We start from the raw sequence: 21971 nt of genomic DNA, 5'->3' as shown, positions 1-21971 counted from the left end.
CAACTACTCGAGCCTGTCGCAAAAGGAGGATTGATACCAAGAGACGGAGCGAAGACGTCCTAGCAAGTCAAAGTAGCAAGGGGGGAGAACTGGCAAGTCTACCAACGACAGGACGAGGCTTGGTTCCACGATGTCAGTGAGAGCAAAAGAACTTTTGACCTCGACGTCTCGAGCGGCGGCTTTTTGGTGGGGGAAGCTTCTAGGCCCCGTTTACCGGCGTCATCGGTGGTGGGCAAAAACGGCTTCCCGGACAGGGTTACAGGGCTTGAGGGCCTCGGTAGGCAACTGATGGCCCTGTAACCCCCTGCAAGCCAGTGACTCTCGATCTGCCTGAACCAGTAAGACCTAGCGTGAGCAGCCGCCAGAAACTGGGGGACCGGGTGCTCCGTTATCAATCGCCACGCAGAACAGTGCCGGCCAGGATCGGAGGTTGGATAATTGCATACGCATCAAAGCGGACCTGACACGGCCCCACTAATATCCGTGCTCCTTCGACAAGGTTGCCATGAGGCTTGCCTGCCTTAAACATCAACTCACAACTCACAGCTCAACCATCGGCATCCTTTCAAACGAGATGCTTTTATTCAACTGGCATCGACGGTAGACATACGTCGAAGTAAAGGAGCTCTTTCATCGGCGCATAAGGCGCTTGCCATCATCATGGATCCATCAACCTCCGGGACCTCCAGCGCCCTGGTGCGCAAGAGAACAGACACAGACTTGATGCCTCCGCCCCCTCCAGCAAAGAAGATTAAGCGCCCCAAGCAGGTTCTTGACGAAGATACTTACACAGAAACACTTTCACAAATCATCGCCCGCGACTTCTTTCCTGGACTGTTGGAAACTGAGACTCAGCAAGAGTATCTGGATGCTCTGGACTCCAAGGATGCTGCCTGGATCTCGAGCGCTGGTCGAAGGCTGCAGCATGTTATGACTCCTGGGCGCCGAAATACACCTCTACCATCGCAGTCAAGATCGACCCTCCCTGGAGATCGGACACCTTCAGCATATGGCGGAGATACACCTGCCTCGGTCGCCTCAACTGCCATGGGACCACGGCCACGACTAAACACCAGCATGAGCCTGTCCAAATTTCAAGAAACTTACACCAGTGAGGACAACGAGAGCTTCTATAAGCTCGTAGACAAGCAGAATCAGAAACGTGCCGAAAAGTATGCCTGGCTCTGGCGCGGCAACAAGCTTCCTTCAAAACAAATGATCAAGCAGAAAGAAGTCGAGGACAGATTGAGTCAAACGCGAAGCCTCACAGATGACGGCTTCAAGCGGGATCGTTTAGCCATCAAGGACAGGGACGACCGTCCAGCACGACCAGACACTTGGGATGCGAAGCCCAAGAACAACTTGATGTTTGGACCTGAGGGAGTGGAAGATGGAGTTGTTACTGTCTCTCAAAAAGCTGAAGAAGCTTCCAGGATGGCGCCAAAGTCTATATCATACGAGAACACGAGAATGCCCCAACCTCGAATTCCGCAGCGGCCACCATCCCCCACCATGTCGTCAATACGGGATGCCATTGCAGGCAAGCCTCATGTAGGAGACCAGGACTCGAGCGCTGTGGGTGGCGGAGAAACACCACGGGTTAACGGATACGCCTTTGTTGACGATGAAGACGATGAGCCGGAGCCTGCTCCCCCTGTTCCCATCATCAATCTCGGCCCAGGTGATGCCAGCCCCAACCCCTTTCGGTTACAGGAGCAACGCAAAAGAGAGAGCCTTCATGAGCGGATGGTGGATCGAATATCGCAATCGAAGAAGGAATCTTCGCGAAATGGCCTCACGGGGAAGGTTGATAAGACACCCGTGCCCAAGTTTCCCAGTAGCCCGAGGGTCACTGGAGGCCTTACTCCTGCAGCTCAGAGGCTTTGGAGCAAGATTGGAACTCCTGGGCGCGGCTCCTCCGGGAACTCATTCGGACAGTCTAAGCCTATGACTCCCAGGGGCTCGCTACTGAGGTCAGCGAGCGGAGCCAACTCAAAGCCGAGGCCGAACCCATGATAGACCGACGACCCTAACTCCACGAGGAGGCCGGATTAGGAAAGGGGGGTTGATAGGTTGGGATAACCCCAAATGCAAACATTGAGTCTTGAGATTCTTTTTTGAAGGAGTTTTGCAACCACGAGCAGTTTAGATACCTACGATTCTCCTTCTCACCGGAATAAATAAGCAGGGAGCATGGGCATTATTATCACAGCGTGGATTTGAAGGATGCTGGCATGGACTGCTATTTTTGTCAACCAACGACGGGATGGGCTGTCTTTAGCGGTTTCCTGGATGCCCCCTTACACCATTTCCACCAACCACTTTAAGTTCACGCGACAGGCGCGTCACTCGCGACGATAACGCGTCAACTTGATCCTCTCCCATTCAACATAACAGCAACCATGTTGTGGATGGCCGCCGAGTTCAACTTCAATGTCGGGATGCCGGACGATATGCCCGACGAGATATCCAACCATGATGACGACGATGCCAACGAGGAAGACGTAGCATTTCAGTTTCACAGACTCAAGATGGCCAGTATTCAAAGATTATATATGCAACCAGGTCAGGTCACAACTCGAGACAGACAGGCCCATCCAGGCCAACCTCGACAAGATGGTCATCTACGAAGAAGGCGCCATGTACGAGGCGCAAACCGAGTAAGCCCTCAAGTCACGGATCCTTCCGAGCCGCCACTGATGATCATGGCTGCTGTAGCACCGAGGAGATGAGCAATGTCTTTGCTACACTTGTTCTCTGTCTCCCATCCAAACACAGGGGTGGAGAGATGGTGTTCGAGCATGGCGGCCAAACACCAAAGGTCTACAAGTCTTTCTCAATGTCCCAGTCCTTCGCCTTCTGGTTCCCGAGAGTATCACACAAGCTTCTTCCCGTCACATCGGGTTATCGCTGGGCGCTAATCTTTAAACTTGTCATCGGCCCAGGCCCACTGCCTCCGCCGACAGATCTTCTAATCCCTGCCGAAATCCAAGCACTGAAAGACTCTCTAAGACAGTGGCTTTCTAAAAGCACAGAGTCGCGCCTACACAAATATCTCTACTATGTGCTGGACTCGCCCTACCCTTTAGGCTCTGGCCAGCGCAGCCTGAAAGGCCGAGACTTGGGCCACGCCCTGGCTCTCAAGGCGGCGTCTAACGAACTGCCCTTTGAGGTCTTCCTTGGGTCGTTGGACCGCCAGGTAGACACAGGAATACAAACCCTAGGCGACTTTGAGGGCCACATGGTAGCACAGGACCACCACGGATTTTACGACGATCATGTTCTTAATATAGACACGTTCCTCCAACTTGAGGACAAAATGAGCTGTTGGGTTCGTCTGCAGTGACATTTTCATAATGCAAGAGGTGCTAACGCATGAACCCTCGACTCCAGCAACATACCCCTCGATACACCGTGCTATCAGCAGCTGTTCTCTACCATGCTCAGGTCTTCCCTCAAAAATTTCGTTGGCAGCGAGCCTGTCGATACCCAACCGCTGCCGCGGGGCAGCGTAAGCTGTGACTGCGCCGACTGCTTGTGGGCGAACGAGTTCCTTGCCGATCCATCACGGCGCACTGCCTCCCTTCCTTTGGGTGAGCCGCTTATGTTGGGCCGTCTGCGATGGGCGCATCTGGAACAGGGAATCAACTCGTCAGGCGTCAATTGCACCTACGAGAGCATGGTGGAGGCCAGGTCTTTCACACTAACACTAACACTAATGGTGACCAAGGCGCCGTCTCCAGAGCATGTCCAAAGTCACCAGGCATGGGTCCGTCGACGGAGGCAAGTTCTCTCCATATTTATGACATTTAGGGATCGTCTTAAACTGCTACTCGGCCTGGATTACCCTCTATTCCTTAACCTAAAGCTGACGACATCTCCAGTCCCAATGCGGCATGGGCCAGCTCGGGGGCTCAAGACCCCGGGTGGGGTGAAGCGGAAGTTGCAGGATACTGAATTTATCGACTTGACCGGTACCGTAAAGCAAGCATTGCAGAGGGCTAGCAAATTCAGGCGTTAGTGAGTGTAGATGTCTTGGGTGATTTGTGCAAGGGTGCGCATGTGTACGAGTCAGAGGTGATTTGCAGTTTGGCAATGGTATCATAACAAGATGCTCATTCTCGAATCAATATGAAGGGACAAGATTTTGTCATGAGAAGCATGCTGGGGGATCAGGTCTATATCGATACATCTATACCCTGTTAATGGGCAAGACGAACAAGGGATCCAAGGTACGTACGAGCACAATGGGCTTCACAACTCCCGAGTTTAACGGGATTCTTTTGACTTCGACTGAGGCTGCATGTCGCCTTGTGGGAGGCTGCGTATGCTCAACACCCCAACAGTGATAGCCTTTCCACCTCGACGAAAGCCCCAGCAACCACAACCAGAGCCATGAAAGTACTGTAAGGGGTTTTCATCCTTTCCCTACTGCCCCGGGCAGACGGTGGCAGACCTGGTAAAAAAAAAAAAAAAAAAGATGGAATTTGAGAAATAGAGTTCCAGACATCTTATACCAGGTTCCATTCTGCCATATATCTTCTGACATCTTTATTATTTTGCCAACTCGGACTACATTCCACCAAGTATTACTGGCTTTTACCCATCCGCTTCACTTCCTCTCGATCTGCTCATCACTTTCAAGTTTTTACACATTCGTAATGCTGCAGGTGGTCATAGGAGCTGTGAGAGCGAGGATCTACAGACACAACTATGTCATAACTGTGGTAGAAATGCCACAACAAGAGTTTCAATTGCATCACATGAACATATTAATATATTTAATTCAGTCCATAAACAGTTATTATCGTCTCGAAACTTGTTAATTTGCTTCCGCTCATCACCTCATCCTGTCCACACGTCTCGCAACCCCCTTAGTTGCATGCCCCATCGATTAGATCATGGACTTTTTCCCCCAATAACCTCAACCCAGCAATCCCACCTCTAAAAGCTGGCAGCCAACGCCAGCACGCCAGACAAAACTCGAAAACCCCGTCGATCGATGCGCGCCCGGTCACGAGAGGCCGCATAAGCCCTCATGAGGTTCGTCGACTTCGCCATCGACCTCGCAGCGGTGCTCAATGCCTCCCGGGGCGTCGCCGCAAAGCATGTCGCCCTCCGGGGTCGGCAGCTCGAGAATTATAGCCGGACGTCGAGTGTTGCTGCGGCGCTGAGGAATAGAGCTGCGCAGAGGGGAGCTTATGAGAGAACGGCTGCTGCGGAGGAGAGCGATGAGGTCGTTTACGAGCAGGCTGCGCCGGCTGCGCAAGCTACGGAACCGATAGTCGAGACGCCGAAGGACCGAGTACAGACACAAGAGGTTAAGGCGGAGGCTACAAGGACGGAAAAGACACCGTCTGATGGTGGTATTCCCAGTTTCAGGCCGAATCCGCTGCAACAAGCTGCTCCCAAGTCAACAGAGGAGGAACTCGATCTACCACCAGGAATCGACGTCAATATCTTTCACACCACAAGAGGGTCCATGATATTGGATCAATTGAAGAAAAAAGGCAGACCGGGAGCTCCCCCGCCGCGGCCTGGAGCTGGAGGCCCTGCGAAGGAGCATCCTCTACGCAATTGGCCCCTACCACCTCCAGTACAACCTGAGCAGAGCTTCAAGCCAGCTCCTGAGAAGCCTCGAGAGCCTGAGGTCAAGATTGAGGAGACACCAGTCCAACCGGTAACTAAGCCTGTGGAGGAATTGGCTACTCCTACGGAGGAACTGGCCACGCCTCAGCCAGAGGAGACTCCCAAGGCATCAATTCCTGCGGAGGAAGTGGCTGCACCTCAGCCAGAGGCTGCCTCAAAACCTGAGCCCGAGAAGGTTGACGAGAAGATCGATGAGGAGGTTGTCCAAGCTGCAAAGGAGATAGTCGGCGAACCTGTCCCACCCCAAACCCCCGCATATTCTCTCAGAGAATCTAAGGTCCCATCCTCCCGCATCAGCCGAATCTGGAACTATGGCGGTCTCGCAGCGGGCATGCTTGGAGGAGCCATGACTGAAGGCGTCAGCCGAGCCTTTGGCGGCGGAGGTGAAGGATCTATCCTACTCAGCGGCAAGAACATGGAGCGGCTCGTCGCTAAGCTCTCTCGCATGCGTGGTGCCGCTTTAAAGCTCGGTCAGATGATGAGCTTCCAGGACACAAAGATGCTCCCGGCTCCTATCCAGGAGGTGCTGCAGCGTGTTCAGGACCGTGCTGATTACATGCCCGCTTGGCAGCGTGACCGCGTTCTTGCTGCTAACCTCGGTGCTGAGTGGCGAGAGCTGTTTAGCGAGTTTGAGGAGAAGCCCATTGCTGCGGCGTCTATCGGTCAGGTGCACAAGGCGGTCCTCAAGAACGGCAACCGAGTTGCCGTCAAGATTCAATTCCCCGGCGTTGCCGACTCTATCAACTCGGATCTGGACAACCTGAGCATCCTTCTCACGGCTACCAAGCTCCTGCCCAAGGGCCTGTACCTTAACAAGACCATCGACAACGCTCGTCTCGAGCTCGGTTGGGAGTGCGACTATGAGCGCGAGGCCAAGTGCGCCCAGCGCTACCAGGAACTCCTCAGTTCCGAGCAGGACGTGTTTCTCGTGCCGTCGGTGTACCCTGAGGCCTCGGGCAAGCAGGTGCTCACCATGGATTTTATGGATGGCATCGGCGTGACGCGCATCACGTCGTTTACACAGGAACAGCGAGACTGGATCGGCACCCAGATCCTCCGCCTGTGCCTCCGCGAGATTACCGAGTTCCGTTTCATGCAGACGGACCCCAACTGGACAAACTTTCTCTACAATGCTGACCTCGAGAAGCTCGAGTTGCTCGACTTTGGCGCCTCGCGTGAGTATCCAGAGGAGTTTGTGACTCAGTACGTCCAACTCCTCGCCGCTGCGTCGCGCTCTGACAAGGCGGCCGTTAAGGACTTGTCGGAGAAGCTGGGCTACCTGACGGGCCTCGAGAGCCGGACCATGGTGGAAGCACACACAAAGTCTGTTCTTACCCTGGCAGAGCCATTCCTGGCCAGTGCTCCCGAGGTGTACGACTTCAAGGACCAGACCATCACGGAGCGCGTCAAGGCCCTCATCCCCGTCATGCTTCATGAGCGACTGGCACCCCCGCCAGAGGAGACTTACAGTCTGCACCGCAAGCTGAGCGGCGCGTTTCTACTCTGCGCAAGACTGGGCAGCAAGGTGCGGTGCAGGGAGATGTTTGAGGAGGCCCTCGCCAAGGGGGGTTACCTCGATGCTTGATAGAGCTGTTGTAATGTATCATGTAACATAGTCTTGTAACACCACTAGACCATTCTCTAACGATTTGGGGATATAAAAAATAGAACTCGATGGGGTATGAGTAGATGTAACTTTTTTTTTCATGAGGGTATATACTGGATGAACAATCTCCAGAGACAAACACTTTAACCACGCTCCCTCGCCCCCTGAAGCCAATCCAACTCCTTCTTCTCCTTGCCCGCAACCTTCTTCCGCTTCCTCTCGATAGCCCTGTCGACCTGCCCCTTGCTCATGCCCTCGTACCGCTTCACCAGGAGCTGCTTCTTCTGCTCGCTCCTCTTGAGGTAGAAGGGCGTCTTTCCCTGCGCCACGAGCTCCTTCTCCTTCTTCCTGTGCTCCTTTAGCAGGTTTTCCTCCTCCTCCTTGCGCTTGCGGGCCTTTTTCCGTGACTCCATCGCTTGGAGTTGTCGCTTTAGATTTTCTTTCGTATTGGTGTCTTTGGTCTTCTTGATCTGTGCGCGGAGATCGGACATTTCCTTTTCGCGGTACTCGTCCAGGAATGCATACGCCCTGCTGGCCTTTTCCTCATCCACCTTTCCTACAAGGGGATCAAATCGCGGATCGCGGTACTGTCGCCTCGTATCGGGAATAATCTCGCGACGGCGCGAGACAGGCTTCTTGGAGGATTGCTCCTGGGGCGCGTGCTTAGAGGATCGCTTGGGCTTGGGATCGTCCTTTGACCTGGTAGATTTTCGAGGGGCAGGGGTTGTTTCTGTGCGTGAGGTTTCGGTCGTTTGCTTGGAGGATTTTGAGCGGCGGGATGAGGATGGGAGAGAGGCTTGGGCTTTCGCTAGGGCGCCAAAAGAGATTGAGGAGAGGTCGACTTTGGGGGTTTGTTCTTCGGGCTGAGGATGTGGTTAGCAATTTGTAGAAGTGATCGGGGAGATATCACATACGTCAGACTCATCTTCTGACCCTTCTTCCGAGTCTGAGCCTTCCTCATCTTCATCATCCTCGTCGTCGTGTTGACCTCGAATACCCTCCTCCTCAACCTCATCATCATCGTCACTCGAAGAACCCTGGCTCTCCGGATCCTCCTCCCACTGATCCTCCCTTCTCGGACGCACCCTCCTCTCCAACCCCAGCGCTGTCGACTTGCGCTTGAAAGCCATGTATGTTGTCGTTGTATATGAATAGTACCTATGTATAGGTAAAATGATGGTGGTTGGCTGCTGTAACTTTTTTTTATTTTTCGACCGATAAGCCCCACGAAACGCTTATCTTAGCACTCAACCTCCCCCGGTATGTAAATATCATCAACCGAACCTGATCTAGGTACCAAGGGGTTTTTTGGATCTGATCTGCCCCGCGCTAAAGAAAAAAAGCGGTTGCGCGCCAATTGAGATCGCATCTTGTGAATATCATCTTTCGCTTCTCCTCCTCCTAATGTCACACAAGCTTTCAGCAGCAGCATCTTTGAGTATCCGTCGCTCGCTCGGCGCCTACACTTCGCGCATCGTTAGACACTCGCAGTCTTACTCTTCCTCGTCGCATTATGTCCCTGGTCTGCTCCCGTCCAAGACAATGACGGGATATACTACTTCTACGGCGCCTGCGCGCGTCGCGATACCTGGCCTCACACTCGCTGCGCAATCAGTAGACGTGGCGCCAAAGAAGATGCCCTACGTTATTCCGAGAATACGAAATCGTCGGTCCAAGTATGTCATCCTCAACACCATCACGGGCCTAGCTAACCATCGCCTCTTCAGAACTCCCTCCGGCCCCAGAGATGAAGCCAGTTCCGCAGACGCCAGACAAAACCGCGCCTCCTCACCTCCAAAAGTCCCCAGCAATGAATCCGGTGGTGTCCCAAACCCAACACCTCAATACATGGCCCAGGCCCATCTCGAACCCCATCGCCTAGCCCAGCCGCGCCGCATCCTCATCGTCATGGACCTCAACGGCACCCTCCTCCACCGCCCCAACAAGCGCCGCCCCTTCCACTTCGTCGAGCGCCCTCACGCGAAAGCATTCATGTCCTACTGCCTCGACACCTTCCACGTGGCCATCTGGTCCTCGGCCCGCCCCGACAACGTGAGCAAGATGGTTGATCAGCTGCTCACCCCGGAGCAGCGCGAGCGGTGCCTCCTCGTCTGGGGCCGCGACACCTTTGGTCTCTGCAAGGCCGACTACGATGCCAAAGTCCAGGTCTACAAGCGCCTCACCAGCGTGTGGTCCGACCCCCGCATCATGGGGGCTCACCCTGCGGTTCAGGCCGGCGGCAAGTGGGATCAGACAAACACCATTCTCGTCGACGACTCGCTCGAAAAGGCCCGGAGCGAGCCCTTCAACCTTCTCCAGATCCCCGAGTTCTCTGGCCTGTCCACCGAGATGCCCAATGTCCTGCCTCAGGTTCACGACTACCTGAACAACCTCGCCCACGAGGCCGACATTAGTCGATTCGTCCGTCGATCGCCCTTTAAACTCGACCCAGCCTATACTCTAGAACAAGCCCCGGCCAAGTCCAAAGCCAAGAAAAGGCCTCAGCCAAAGCTGACTGAGTAGATGGTACCCAGGACGAGACTTGCATTGTTTGGCTTTGCTTCATTAAAGATACCCCGAGGATTCGCTCCTCTTTCCAAATAGACATACAAACACTTTACTCAGAATAGTCAGATCACGTCAGGTCAGGTCAGGCAGGCAGGCAGGCAGGCACTTGGTAGTTGCAGCAACGCTCTGGTATATTGTCCGTCGTCTTCTTCAAGACACCATTTTGTTTGTTTGTCCGGGCATTACGTACAACAAGCTGCCGGCCCGGAGGCCTTCATGAGGCATACAATCATCATAAATCATTTCCCCATCCCAACCCATTTGGTTATCCGTAAGCCATTATCATCATCCCTTTCCCTTTTTTTCCTTTTGATTTGATTTTTTTACTTGAAGACCTTGCCGTCGGCAAGGGCGTACTCCTTGTCACCGACCTTGATGCCCTTCTCCCAGCCCCAGGCATCCTCGACGAACTGTCGGTCCTCGGGCTTGGTGGGGTCGAGCTTGGTGAACTCGTAGCTCTCGTAGTCGGGAGCGACATCGAAGGCGGGGAGGTACTCCTGGCCACGGACGACAAAGGCGCCCTGGATGACGGAGTCGTTGTTCTCGCCGTAGACGGCAGCGCATCCGAAGATGTACTTGCGGGAACCCTCAAGGCGGTTGTTGAAGCCACCAATCAGGTTGTTGGACATGAAGGTGAGGGTGAGCTCATCGTTGTACTTGTAGTCAACCTTCCAGAGAGACCACTCCTCGAAGTTGAAGTTCTCCCAGAAGTACTTCATGGCCTCGTCGTGGTTCTTGATGTTGGAGTACTGGCGCTTCCACTCATCGAGGGGGAAAGAGGGCTTGCCGAGAAGCTCAAGAGGGTGCTTGGGCTTGGGGGGAGCGGGAGCGTCCTCAGAGGCGGGGGCGTCAGCGGGAGCGGGAGCCTCCTTCTCCTTCTTGGGAGCGGCCTCCTTCTTGGGCTGCTCAGGCTTCTTGGGAGGAGTGTTGGTCAGGGCGGGGGTCTCGAGGAACTCGACCTGCTCAGCAACCTCGGAGAAGATGGGCTGGTTGCGGACAGTCTCGAACCAGCGGGTCAGAGCGGGGTGCTCCTCGCGGTAGGTCTTGTCAAAGAAGTACTGGAAGCCGCGGAGGGTGATGCTGGCGGCGAAGAGATCAGCGAGGGTGATGCGCTCGCCAACAAGGTAGGTGTTGCGGATGAGGTGGTCCTCAACAACGTCAAAGGCCTTGAGGGCGGCCTTGGAGGCCTCATCGACGTTCTTCTTGTTGTAAGGAACGACACCCTTGAGGGGCTCGATCCAGGCACCGAGACGGGGAAGGACCTCGGAGTTGAAGAAGGACAGCCACTTCAGGATGGAGGCATAGCTGAAGATGGTCAGCGACATGAACTACAAGCTCAGGTGTGCGTGTCGTCAACTTACTCCTGCTTGGTCTTGCCGAGAAGAGTGGTCTTCTCGTTCTGAGAGGTGACTATTGGCGGGGTTAGCAAAGCTCCCGACACACAATTGGCAGCAACAGGCAGCAAGAAATAGGGTTGCAAGTCAGAAGTTAGACGGTATCCACACAATGTCTTCTGAGGAAGAAATCTCAGATAGGGATAACTGTATAATAAGGCTAGGTCATCATTCGCAAGGGGGAGGAGGGGTAGCTGAGAAAAATGAAATGAAAAGTGGTGTCATGCTCCATCACTAGCTTCACGTACTGTAGATGGCGATGGCGATGCACTCGGAGAGAGCGAAGCCATCCTCGCCGACAAAGGCGGGGATCTTGCCCAGGCCGTTGGCCTTGAGGTGCTCAACGGTAGGGTTGCCCTTCTCGGCCTCAACAATGTTGAGCTCGATGTCGTTGGCCTTCGCCACAGCGCGGATGGCGGTAGAGCGAGCGTTGTTCTGGAGAACCCAAAACCTGTCAGTAACGACATCGCGAAGCTATTGTCTTTCAAGAGCCGAGAAGATGTACCTCGCGGGTGAAGAGAGTTCCGAAAGCCATCTTGGATGCTTGCTGAGTGTACAGCTGAGAACAAGTTGACGAGGAGGATGAGGAGGAAGAAGAGAAAGGAAGGTTGAGGAGGGAAATTTTTTGAAGGTGGGATAAGTGTGTCAAATTGCATGCCCCGCGCTAGTGTTACTGCCCGAGCAACGACGAGGCATTTGTGGCTGGTGTTGTGGGCGGTGAGGGGGAGGTGGCTGGTATTGAGAACATGTGGCAGAGCTCTCCACGTGATTGGGCGGATGAGGCCGTTGTACATCCGATTCTCGTGAAGATTTTCTGGCCCAGCAGTGAGTGAACCTCGAGGTCCGATCCGCCATTTCGACGGGGCCCCCTCCGATCCCGCCATCATGTCAACATTCACGAAAGGCCTACGGCAACTGCGATGCCAGGGCCAGCTCCTGCGCGCACAATGGCCCCGAGCCGCGTGGCAACCGCCCAGCTTCCATCTCGGCCTACGAACTCTCAACACCGAATCTACGGATGCCCCCAAACATGACCAGACCTCATCGGCCGAGTCGAGGCTCCCGTTGCCCTTCCAGGGCGTCAGACATGCACGAACGATCCCGTCCACGGCCTCGTACTTCTCTCGTGAGCCCCAATTCAACGACATGTACATTCGAATTGCTCGGCTCTTCACCAAATATCACCACCTTCCGACACTACCCTCGAGCGAGGCTCCCCTGACGGCTTGGGTCAAGCTACCGGAGATGCGATCGAAGCTCGGTGAACGAGTCAAGGCCTCCCACTACGCCAAGGTTATTCGGGTTGCCAAGCGGCTCAACCTCATTGAGCCCACGCTCCTCCCAGAGGAGGTCAAGGTTGCTTTGGATGATTTCAAGCGAGATATCAACCCATTCTTGAATGTGCCACATCCCGTATCCGTCGACAAGTTCGGCCGTGCCGTCGGAGTCGGAAAGCGAAAGGAATCTACTGCCCGCGCTTGGGTTGTTGAGGGCACGGGAGAGGTTCTGATCAATGGCAAGACGCTGAGCCAGGCCTTCGGCCGTGTCCACGACCGTGAGAGCGCCGTCTGGGCCTTGCAGGCAACTGAGCGGTTAGACAAGTACAACGTATGGGCGCTGGTCGAAGGCGGCGGAACCACCGGGCAGGCCGAGGCTCTCACGCTGGCCGTCGCCAAAGCTTTGATCGTGCATGAGCCAGCGCTCAAGACGGCTCTTCGAAAGGGTATGTGCAGTGACATTTTTCTTTTCCATGACGAAACTTTTCGAGTGAGAACTAATCTCACCATCTTCCAGCCGGTTGTATCACGAGAGACCCGAGAACTGTGGAGAGGAAGAAGCACGGCCATGTCAAGGCCCGCAAGATGCCGGCCTGGGTCAAGCGATAAGCAGATTCTGCCACAAGTTGATGATGAGGGACTTCGGAATGAGTCTGCGTCTGCGGCTGTGGGGGTGGTTATGAGAAGGATAGCGAACGGGCCAGCCACGCCCTTACTCGCTCATCTAACCTGTACAAAACAATCATCGTGTAGTTTTAGGATCCCGAATCTAGGCTTCAGCCCCGAGGCGAGGTTGAACGTTGCAATCGTCACTGTGGCCAACAGGTCGTATTCGTCGCGAGAATCAAACGTGACATCCACATGTCGGGGTATCTGGGGGTCGTCTATCTTGCAGCCTAGTCCTTGGTGATGGATGTCGAATCTCTGCCGTCCAACGCCACAGCTGTCAATCTCCAACAATGAATGGCGTTCGATCAGGGACTTTAATTCCGGCCCTTGACTATCCCATCCCATCCGTCATGGTAGGTTGAGATCTCAGGAACACCTCACCCGATGCATGGGAACCCTGGGCACGAAATGCCAAATCGACCTTCGCTTCGCTCGCACCTCTCACCGATAGTGATGGCGTGCATGGCTGCAGGGGAGAGCGGCCTCAAGATGTGATCCAGGACAATATCACAGGTCCATAACTGTGATGAACCGGCCGAGCCGGATCAAGTCACGGACCAAGCCATGAGCACCCTGCAAAGCGTTCCTGTACGGTAATTAGCAAGCCACACGTGGAGTTGGTGGCCCAAGCCGCTGCCGAATAATGCTGTCCATCAGACCACACTGAGCCTCTGTCGCCGCGTTGGTGAGTTGATGGCCTGGACCAACTGTAGTGTGCCCCTGCAGCAGAACGTGGCACTGAACTGAGCGCGCCATTCAATCCAAGACAGGGACGGCCATAGGCAGTAGGCCATGGATCTGGTCAGAACTCGGACTTAGCCCGGTGTTGGTGGAGCAGGCAGTTGGATCCTTGGGAATGGCGATGGCACTGGCTGCTCGATCGCCCGCTCAAGGGGAGTTCAACACTGGCAAGGGAAGGAAAATATCGCAGACCGGGCGGTGAAGCGTTTCGCGTCTGATGCGAGCGCGTCTCCCAGCTCATTCCGTGGTAATTGCAACCTCTCCACACAACATGCGGCACCAGGGCGGCATATGCTCAAGGATGAGCGGGATATTAAGGCACAACACCATGTGGAAGGCACACATTTTGCGCATGGAGAAGGGCCACTGATTCGTTCGAGCCGTTTCAATTTCATAGACGGCCGGCAGACCGTGCTAGAATCAGCCCTTCGGAGGCGGGCAAGACGGTCGGTAGTGGTCATGGTAGCGGCAACGGCACCAGCTACAGAGTGGATTTGCTGTAGAATCGAGAAGGTTTCTAGAAGAGTTTGGGTGGGGTGGTCGGAGATGTTTCAGCCTCTCTAGGCAGAGCGTTCCGGTTGGTCTCGACTTCCAGGTTTCAGCGGCGCAACGGTGTGCTGGCGGGTCGATGAGTTGGGAATCCTCCGAAGGAAATGATGGATAAGCGAGAGGCTAATGAAGAAGATGACGGCATCGGACAGCAAAGTCGAAGGCTGGCATCACGCGGCGCGCTCGAGGACTGAGGATTGAGGCCGTCGCCCAGGCCAGGCCAACGCGGGTCCAACTTAGCCCTGTTGGAAAGGTCTGATGAGAGGTACGTCCTCGCGACGGAGGTGGAGCGTCGAGCGTGGGCGGACTGTGGTTTGAGGTCGGCGTCTGGGGCGGACGCAGCCACGAGTGGACAGCAAGCCCTGTTGCGGACAGAAAACCGTTGCGGCACTCTGTACTTCGGTACCTTTGTTCTGGTCTCGTTTGGTCAGGTCAGTGCCAGACGGACCGGCATCCGCACAAAGTCGGCTAGGCGGGAGGGGAGGGGATGGGAGGGGAGCAGAGTCCAACGCCTCCTGGGTGAGGCTGAGATCGTCGTCGCTTGATCTCTCGCTCGCTCGCTTGCTCGCCCAGTACGGGACGGCCCAGTTTCGCAGGGCAGAAGACGACGGGCCAGTCTAATGCCGCGCCTTGCAGGCTTGCAGAACGGGGCTCCGAGAGATGCATCTTTGCCGCGCCGCCGCGTCGATGGCTGGCTTTGACGTCCACCCGCGAGCATCTGCCGGGTAGCAGCATCTGCACATCATCCGCATCGGCACGAGAGCTCATAGCTCTTAGGGAACTTGCCGTAGAAGCGTTGCCTTGCTGATTCCGTTGCAGGGCCGAAATGCAAGGCGAACAGGAGTGTAACCCATGACATGATGACCTCCAGTTGGCCAATGGCTCTGGCTGTGGGCAGCACCATGATTGGGCTCCCAGACTGAGAGCAACGGGCAGGTCTCTTGGATGGGACACTAGCACAGCGCTATTCTCGCCCCCTCAGCTCCAAGCCAAGGTCGGGGAGGGGACAGCCTCTCATGCAGAGCTGATGCGCGTTCCCCTTTGCAGTGCTAGACGCGCGAAACATGATCCGATATGCGCGTCAGCTAGTGCGCTTCAGCAGCAATCCCTGCCGGTCAGGTACCGGTACGGGACCTAGAGTGTTGTGTGGAGTCGTGGATGGGAGGGAGATCTTGGTGACCACCCTGCGTGACATTTTGGTCAGTACAGCCGTTGGAGATGTTTGATGTAGGGTAGCGATCGTCGCGTCAAATGCGGGCGTTGATCCTGAGGCGTTCCAGCCAAAAGTGAGGCAGGTCTAGGCGCGTATCATCCTGGAGTGTGTGTATGGTTCCAGGAAAACAATGCGCCGTGGGCCATTTGATGATACAGCGGTGTTGTTTTGTGTGTTGCTTTGTAGCTCGCATTTTGGATATCAGTAACAATTTGGGGTTATGCGGAGTACGCTCGGTTTATTGGTCCTGTCGTGTAAGCCACGCTGGTTTCCCCTGTGAGAAGTTGGCCGGCTGAATTGTGGCGCCTGCAGCAGAAACTGGCAGGCTGGGGAGTACCTGAAGACCCTGGAAGAGATCTGAGAGCATTGGCAACAGGAACTGAACGACGTGTGACTGTGAAGTGCAACTCTCAGCATTAGCATGGCTCTATAGCTTCTTCTTTCATGCTGCCTGCCTGTTCGAGCCTCCTGCATTGATATTATAGTAAAGGATCATTCACTCACAAGCACCAGTGACGAAATCGCCACCAGCCTCACCTTAATTCTTAGCTTAACGTCGTGTAAGTTGTTGCCTCACAATGATGAGAATCAATGGGCTTGGCCACTCCTTGCTTTGTCCTGATATTTCTGTCACCTTGGGAGGGATGGTTCCTTCCCCCACTGAAATCAGCCCCGCGATCAAGCTTTCATTGGCAGGTGCCCTAGCTACCAAAAAAATTCCCGCCTGATGGCAACCGAGAAAGTGCCTTTGCCCCTAGCACCGGGTTAGACATCGCCTTTGTTTTTTCTTCACCTTTCACACGATGAGCTGGGATCCAGGGGTCATCTCATCGTCCACGACACGACCCATCAAGGACCCGTCCTATGCCCGTCTTGCCCGCATGCTTCTATCCTCTACGACCTGGGCGTTCTCCAAGCCACTGTTTGCTTCCCGTCGGAAGAGAACGCAACGCTAGCACACGCCAGCACCAGGTACGAACCTCGTTGTGTTTTCGTACCTGTACTCCGTGCTCCGTCCAGCCCTGGATCATCACCTTCTTGGACTCGGGGGCTCGTGCTGGTGTGGTTTGCACGTCCCGCCATCGCACTCTCCGAAGAAGACACACGGGCCGGTTTACATCCAATGCATCCAAGCTCAGGGAGACAACACGTACACCATCCGCACGAACGTCCGCAATTCCAAGCAAGGCAAGGATGCTAGTCGTTATCGCCCTCCTCCAACGATTGGTCAGCGTTTATTCGGGCTCTTCTCTCAGGATCCTCTCCGAGTGGATAAACACTATGCCTCAATCTGGCTCAGTTCTCCTGCTTACTTTCTTTTCCTTGGCCGTAGTCCAATGTTCCAGCATTGCTTTTCTTAATGCTGTCAACTTCTTCCTCGTTCTGGACCCTGGGCCGCACCGAACCAGGTAGGAAAAGCCAGAGCCAAGAGGAGGTTTTGTTTATTTGGACGGGAGGGCGGGAAGAGGAGGAGACATCTGCACCAATTGATGTTGCTGTCTTAGATCCAGCACTGTTGTCTTGCTTTTTATCCTCGAAGTTGATCCTGCGATCAGTTCTGACCCCTTCCAAGACAACGATCGATACCCCAACATCGATTGGCTGCGGAACCGACATCCCTAAGTCTTGGGGGTCAGGGCTTGACTCTTGACAACCGACCTGGCCCAAAACCGCTTAACCGCGTTTGACTATGGCACTCGTTCATCCTTCGGCCGATGGTGTCTGGACTTTTCTTCTTCTCAGCCGACCATGGACGGCGTATTGGATCGTCGGCATGCTGTGTGTGTTAACGGCACACGCTCCCTACCTACCCGTACACCCTTGCGCCTTGCCGCCCTACTTGGCTCCCGCAATTGTTTCGGCCTTTCGTTCAACAGCGGGATGCTACGATGCTACGACTTCTCTGCGCATACATACGATGCGGAACCAGCTTCCAGAAGACAAGACCCCCAGGGCCCATGGTGCGTGCGTCCTGACCTGACTTAACCCATCCTGTGGTGTGTGCTTGGGCAGAAACGTGCCAGTAATAATTCAGGATGGCGGGCCTTGTCTCAAGTTGGCAATAACCCACTCGTCTCTCTGTGGTTAGACTTTGCAATCCTCCACTCCAGGGCAGGCCTAAGCACCCCCATTCAAGCCCCGTTCATTCCTCTCACACGCTACTATGCACCCGAATAGTAATACACCACTACCGCCTTGCACCACAATCGACTCCCCTCCCAAGGGCCCCAGGCCTCCGCGGACAAGCCCCAGACGACGCAAGCTGCAGGCGGTTACAGCAGCCAAATACCGGTCACCATCAGCGCATGCAGTAGACGCGGAAACGCAGAAGCAACAGCAGCAGCAACAACAACAACAGTATCAGACCCGCGTCGAGTCTTGGTTGTGTGTCGTCTGCGTTGCTTCTCGGTTGCCGCAATTTTCGGCTGCCACTCACCGGCAAGACAGGAATGGAACTCGCTGGCCAAGAAGTTTTGACCAGAGCTTGGAGCTCAAAAGACTCCGAGCCCTTGAGAGCCAGACAGATGTTGGAGCCGCTGTTCAGCGCCAGCGCCCGCCTCAGCAGCCTGGATACACACACACTCCCGGATTGTCCGTTGCAGGCGCAGAGCGTGGCCGGTAGTCACTGAAGCCGAGGAGAGGCCCCAGTTTCTATTGTGTCCACCCCGGGTTTAGGTGCACACCCAGACAAGCCACGTCGACGAGCTGCCCATGCCCTCCTTCAATCTTTCTTCGCGCCTCTTACCAATGTGCCGGGCCAGGGGGCGGGTTGTGAGGACTCAACGCCGATCCTCTCTCAATCTCCAAAGCCGTTGTCTTGAGCCCTCTACTCCGTATCCGCTGGCTTAACACTTGACTGTTGTTTTCGGGGCAGCCGTTGCCAGCATTTATCGGTGCCTCATCGGGATCCTGTCCTGTGAGCCAGCCAAGCCCTTTCTGCCGCGTTGCCTCACCTATGCCGCTTCGATCCTCCGTCCCTCCATGACAGAGGATGCAGAGGGCGTCGATGCCATGCCACCCACACTGTCAACATGGCTTGGGTTACGCATGTCTTCGATCTATCATGCCTCTTGGAGACATTCCCCATCATCGTCCACTGCACCAGTCTTGACGCCATCTACACTGCGTCTCTGGGTGACAGACTAAACCAACCGCCTCACCTTACCCTGTCTTTGACAGACACACGCCCACACACCTCCTTCTCTTCTCGCGACCCCCCTTCGAATCACACTCCATCAGTCATTCTTTTGCCCCTGTCGCCGCCGCCAAACAGTGGACCCGAGCATGTTGCAGTGCAGCAGAGACTGCGATGCCTCTGTGAGCAAATACGCTATATAGATGCCATGGCTATCCTCTTCCATTTCAGAATTTCGTCATCTCTGCGATCTGTTTCTATTCCCGTGGCCCCACAGCCGGCCCTCCGACCTTCCAGCAACCCTCATCGTTACTAGCTGCCCTCACTTAAATCTTCGCCGGCGGGACTAGAAGGCCGTCGTTACCCCGACTCGGCGGCCTCGGACGCCTGTACTGGCTTAGTGAAGGCTTTTCTGAGCGCTCTGGTCCCTCGTCGAGACCCTGGTGCGGTGTCCTGGCCCCAGCAGATCGAGGTGGGCTCGAGCTTGTCATGCCGAGGGCTCCTGCATGGGGCTTTGGCCAGGATACTCCCAGTAGAGCGCAAGACAACGGTTTTGACAACTCATCCCAATCAGCCCTGGGCCCCCAGAGCCCCAGACCAAGCTACTCAGCGGGCCCAACGCCTCGCTCTTCGTCATCTTTCTGGACCTCAAGTGATAAATGGCACTAGTCTCTAGCTCGGCTACCTTGTCATTGGGATTCGACTTGATAACTACCTTGCTACACCCAGGTCCCCAGCTGAGCCAGCTTCCCTGCCTGACCAGTGAATCAGTTGGGCTTGGTTGCGAATAATAGACCAGCGGCACCCTGTTTGTAAACTGGTTTGCGCTCTCTCACTTCGACTACTACCTCGCCTAGCCATCGATTCCCTGCCTCACCACCCCCCCGACCATCGATCATCGCGACTACTCCAACCGAGTGGGCTTTATCCCAACGACCCCGCGGTGACCCCTCCAGCATCATCCTACTACTGTACCGGATTATCTGTGGCCTCTACCATCTTGCGCTCGCAGATCTACCTGTACCTACCTACCTAGGCAAGAGAACATCACTTGCTCCGTTCTCCCTCTCTCGACGACAAAGCTCTAAGGCTTGTGCGATCTCTCGGGTGTATTTGAAACTGGCCGCCGTACACTCAGTAGCACTACCGGTCACCCATCGGTTGGGATCGACGGTAGGGTCGTGTGGGAATCAAGGTCTTCGGGGGATGGACGACCCGAATCGGCTAAGGAGGCAGAATGAACCGCCGGTTCATTCAACCCCCAACCAGAGATACTCGCTCAACGATCCCTCCCAGCCGCGCCGTTCTCTCGCCGGAGCCTCCAGCGACAGGTACCGGCCTGCGTCCCTCGCTTCCTCGTCTCCTTCAGCAGCAGTGCGAGGGATGGGGGGCTCGGGCAACTACAGCAGCTACTATCCCGAACCCAGCGCATCCTTCTCGACAGCAAACATGCCTGGGACGGCCATAGCTTACGGGTCCGAGTACGGCCAGGACTCGCGCCAGCAGCCTCAGAGCTTTGGCGGCTACAACACAGCCGCGACCATGATGTACAACGTCGCCCAGCCTGGGGCGCAAAACCCCGTCTACGATGCGCAGCAATTTGGATCACGGCAACCTGCAGCTATGCAGATGATGACGCCGGATGTCGCCTCGACATACTTCGGATCCGAGACGGGAAGCACAGGCGGTCCGGGCCTGCAACAGTCGGCGCAGGGCTCAAGCGGATCCGCAAACGTGTACCAGCAGAGCAATGCCATGAATTATGCGAGCAACATGTCGAGCGTGGGCGCAATGCCCCAGGCGACCGCGAGCGCCGATGTTTCCATGGCAGAAGATCACGAGTACCCAGACGGCGCACTAGAGGAGAAATGGGTCAACTACCAGAGACAATTGGGCACCATATTCCAAGAGATCGTGAATGGATCCCTAGAAAGCGCATCCGAGACATTGCTGAGCGTCACCAGCTGGCTGTTGTCTCAGGTGGCGGATCTTGGTATGTGTTGTCGCAAACCCCAAGAGCATGGGTGGGAGCAGAGCATCAGGGCAGGACGACATGGCTGACCAAGACTGCAGGCCTCAATTTAGACGATACAAACCTCCACGCCGATCGAATCAAGTTATGGGACGATTTTAACCACGCCTGGCTAGGCCTAGGCCAGCGCCAGATGGAGTTGATGACTTCATCCCAGCCATCGAGATCGCAGAGCCTCATGTCAAAGGCCATGATTAAGAAGATGGGTAACGAATTAATACGTTTATGCGACGGGATCGAGCGCCACGGACTCGTCGACTACCAATACGGGGTGTGGGAGGAACAGATAACTGCCGGTATGCCCAAGACTCTCCTGACCAAGGCCGGCCTCGTGATGGCTAATAGAAGCGCATAGTTCTTGAAGACTGTCTGGACCTCTACGAAGCCTCAGAAGAAGCCAGCGGAAGCGGCGGAGCTCGATAAAGATTCAAGCCGTCCGTCTAGCACAGACTGTGACTTGCGGCACCCTCTTGACATGACATAGGCAGCGTTTTGTCACTCGATACGACAGAGATGCGACCCTTGTAATCAGGGCGCGGGGGTTGGCGGCTGTATTGCGCCACGGCACTTCGGACCAACCGCCTCGACATTGACGCCTGCTTTCCCCTTTGGTCACTGCCACTTTGGACGCGCAACTACGCATCCATCCCACCCACTTGCTTGCGCTTTGGCGGCTGGACCGGATGGCGAGGTGAAGGGATGGAGTTTGAGAAGGGGATCCGCCCTCCTCCTTCGGTATTGTTGCTTTTCTTTTGACTTTTTTTCTCCTTTGGATTTGCTTTTTCCCTTTGAATTTTTTCGTCCCTCTTACAACGGAGGTTTTTTTTTTTTTTTTTTTTTTTTTTTTTTTTTTTTTTACGTCCTGGGGCTCCGTTTCATATGATTGCAATGGAAACGGAACCGGGTTGATGTCATTGGATGTACGGTAAGCCCATTGGGCAGGTTCACGATTTTCCTTGGATGCTTTTCACCCTTTCTCTCCTTTGGCGTCCGTTACCAGGGGTAGACTTGGGCGCAGAACAGCGATTATTCATGACTGCATGGCGGGGGGTTTAATCGGAGAAAGGACTATACAATATGCTACGCTACGCTACGGATACGGGACACACAATGCCGGCTATGGAGCGGAGAGGATCG

The 21971-nt window shown here is 55.1% G+C and overlaps 8 protein-coding genes across 8 annotated transcripts; 6 read left to right on the top strand and 2 right to left on the bottom strand.

Annotated features, from left to right (window-relative positions):
- Nucleotides 1-660: 660 nt before the first annotated feature.
- NCS54_01128100 (Hypothetical protein) lies at nt 661-2016 on the top strand (the record flags this gene model as incomplete). Its single annotated transcript, XM_053156561.1, has 1 exon — nt 661-2016. One exon carries the CDS (start codon nt 661-663, stop codon nt 2014-2016), a length of 1356 nt encoding a protein of 451 aa, XP_053012536.1.
- A 386-nt stretch (nt 2017-2402) lies between these two features.
- NCS54_01128000 (Fe2OG dioxygenase domain-containing protein) lies at nt 2403-3522 on the top strand (the record flags this gene model as incomplete). The annotated part of the gene is made up of 4 exons (XM_053156560.1): nt 2403-2504; nt 2566-2660; nt 2719-3331; nt 3394-3522. 4 exons carry the CDS (start codon nt 2403-2405, stop codon nt 3520-3522), a joined length of 939 nt encoding a protein of 312 aa, XP_053012535.1.
- A 1516-nt stretch (nt 3523-5038) lies between these two features.
- On the top strand, nt 5039-7234 carry NCS54_01127900 (ABC1 domain-containing protein; the record flags this gene model as incomplete). The annotated part of the gene is made up of 1 exon (XM_053156559.1): nt 5039-7234. One exon carries the CDS (start codon nt 5039-5041, stop codon nt 7232-7234), a length of 2196 nt encoding a protein of 731 aa, XP_053012534.1.
- Nucleotides 7235-7398: 164 nt separating this feature from the next.
- On the bottom strand, nt 7399-8403 carry NCS54_01127800 (RRNA biogenesis protein RRP36; the record flags this gene model as incomplete). The annotated part of the gene is made up of 2 exons (XM_053156558.1): nt 8170-8403; nt 7399-8118 (listed from the first exon to the last, which is right to left on the bottom strand). The coding sequence occupies exons 1-2, from the start codon at nt 8383-8385 to the stop codon at nt 7399-7401; spliced, it is 936 nt and encodes a 311-aa protein (XP_053012533.1). The 5' UTR covers nt 8386-8403.
- A 256-nt stretch (nt 8404-8659) lies between these two features.
- NCS54_01127700 (FCP1-like proteiny domain-containing protein) lies at nt 8660-9778 on the top strand (the record flags this gene model as incomplete). The annotated part of the gene is made up of 1 exon (XM_053156557.1): nt 8660-9778. One exon carries the CDS (start codon nt 8660-8662, stop codon nt 9776-9778), a length of 1119 nt encoding a protein of 372 aa, XP_053012532.1.
- A 368-nt stretch (nt 9779-10146) lies between these two features.
- Nucleotides 10147-11752, bottom strand: NCS54_01127600 (Hypothetical protein; the record flags this gene model as incomplete). Its single annotated transcript, XM_053156556.1, has 4 exons — nt 10147-11128; nt 11185-11233; nt 11466-11652; nt 11723-11752. The coding sequence occupies 4 exons, from the start codon at nt 11750-11752 to the stop codon at nt 10147-10149; spliced, it is 1248 nt and encodes a 415-aa protein (XP_053012531.1).
- A 350-nt stretch (nt 11753-12102) lies between these two features.
- NCS54_01127500 (Hypothetical protein) lies at nt 12103-13103 on the top strand (the record flags this gene model as incomplete). Its single annotated transcript, XM_053156555.1, has 2 exons — nt 12103-12940; nt 13012-13103. 2 exons carry the CDS (start codon nt 12103-12105, stop codon nt 13101-13103), a joined length of 930 nt encoding a protein of 309 aa, XP_053012530.1.
- Nucleotides 13104-20008: 6905 nt separating this feature from the next.
- Nucleotides 20009-21257, top strand: NCS54_01127400 (Hypothetical protein; the record flags this gene model as incomplete). Its single annotated transcript, XM_053156554.1, has 3 exons — nt 20009-20795; nt 20876-21130; nt 21190-21257. 3 exons carry the CDS (start codon nt 20009-20011, stop codon nt 21255-21257), a joined length of 1110 nt encoding a protein of 369 aa, XP_053012529.1.
- Between the last annotated feature and the right edge of the window lie 714 nt (nt 21258-21971).

The sequence above is a fragment of the Fusarium falciforme genome, chromosome 9, assembly GCF_026873545.1.
Source record: "Fusarium falciforme chromosome 9, complete sequence".
NCBI classification, from domain to species: Eukaryota; Fungi; Ascomycota; class Sordariomycetes; order Hypocreales; family Nectriaceae; genus Fusarium; species Fusarium falciforme.
The sequence above is the reverse complement of the archived record's forward strand: the minus strand, read 5'-3'. Positions and strand labels throughout refer to the sequence as shown.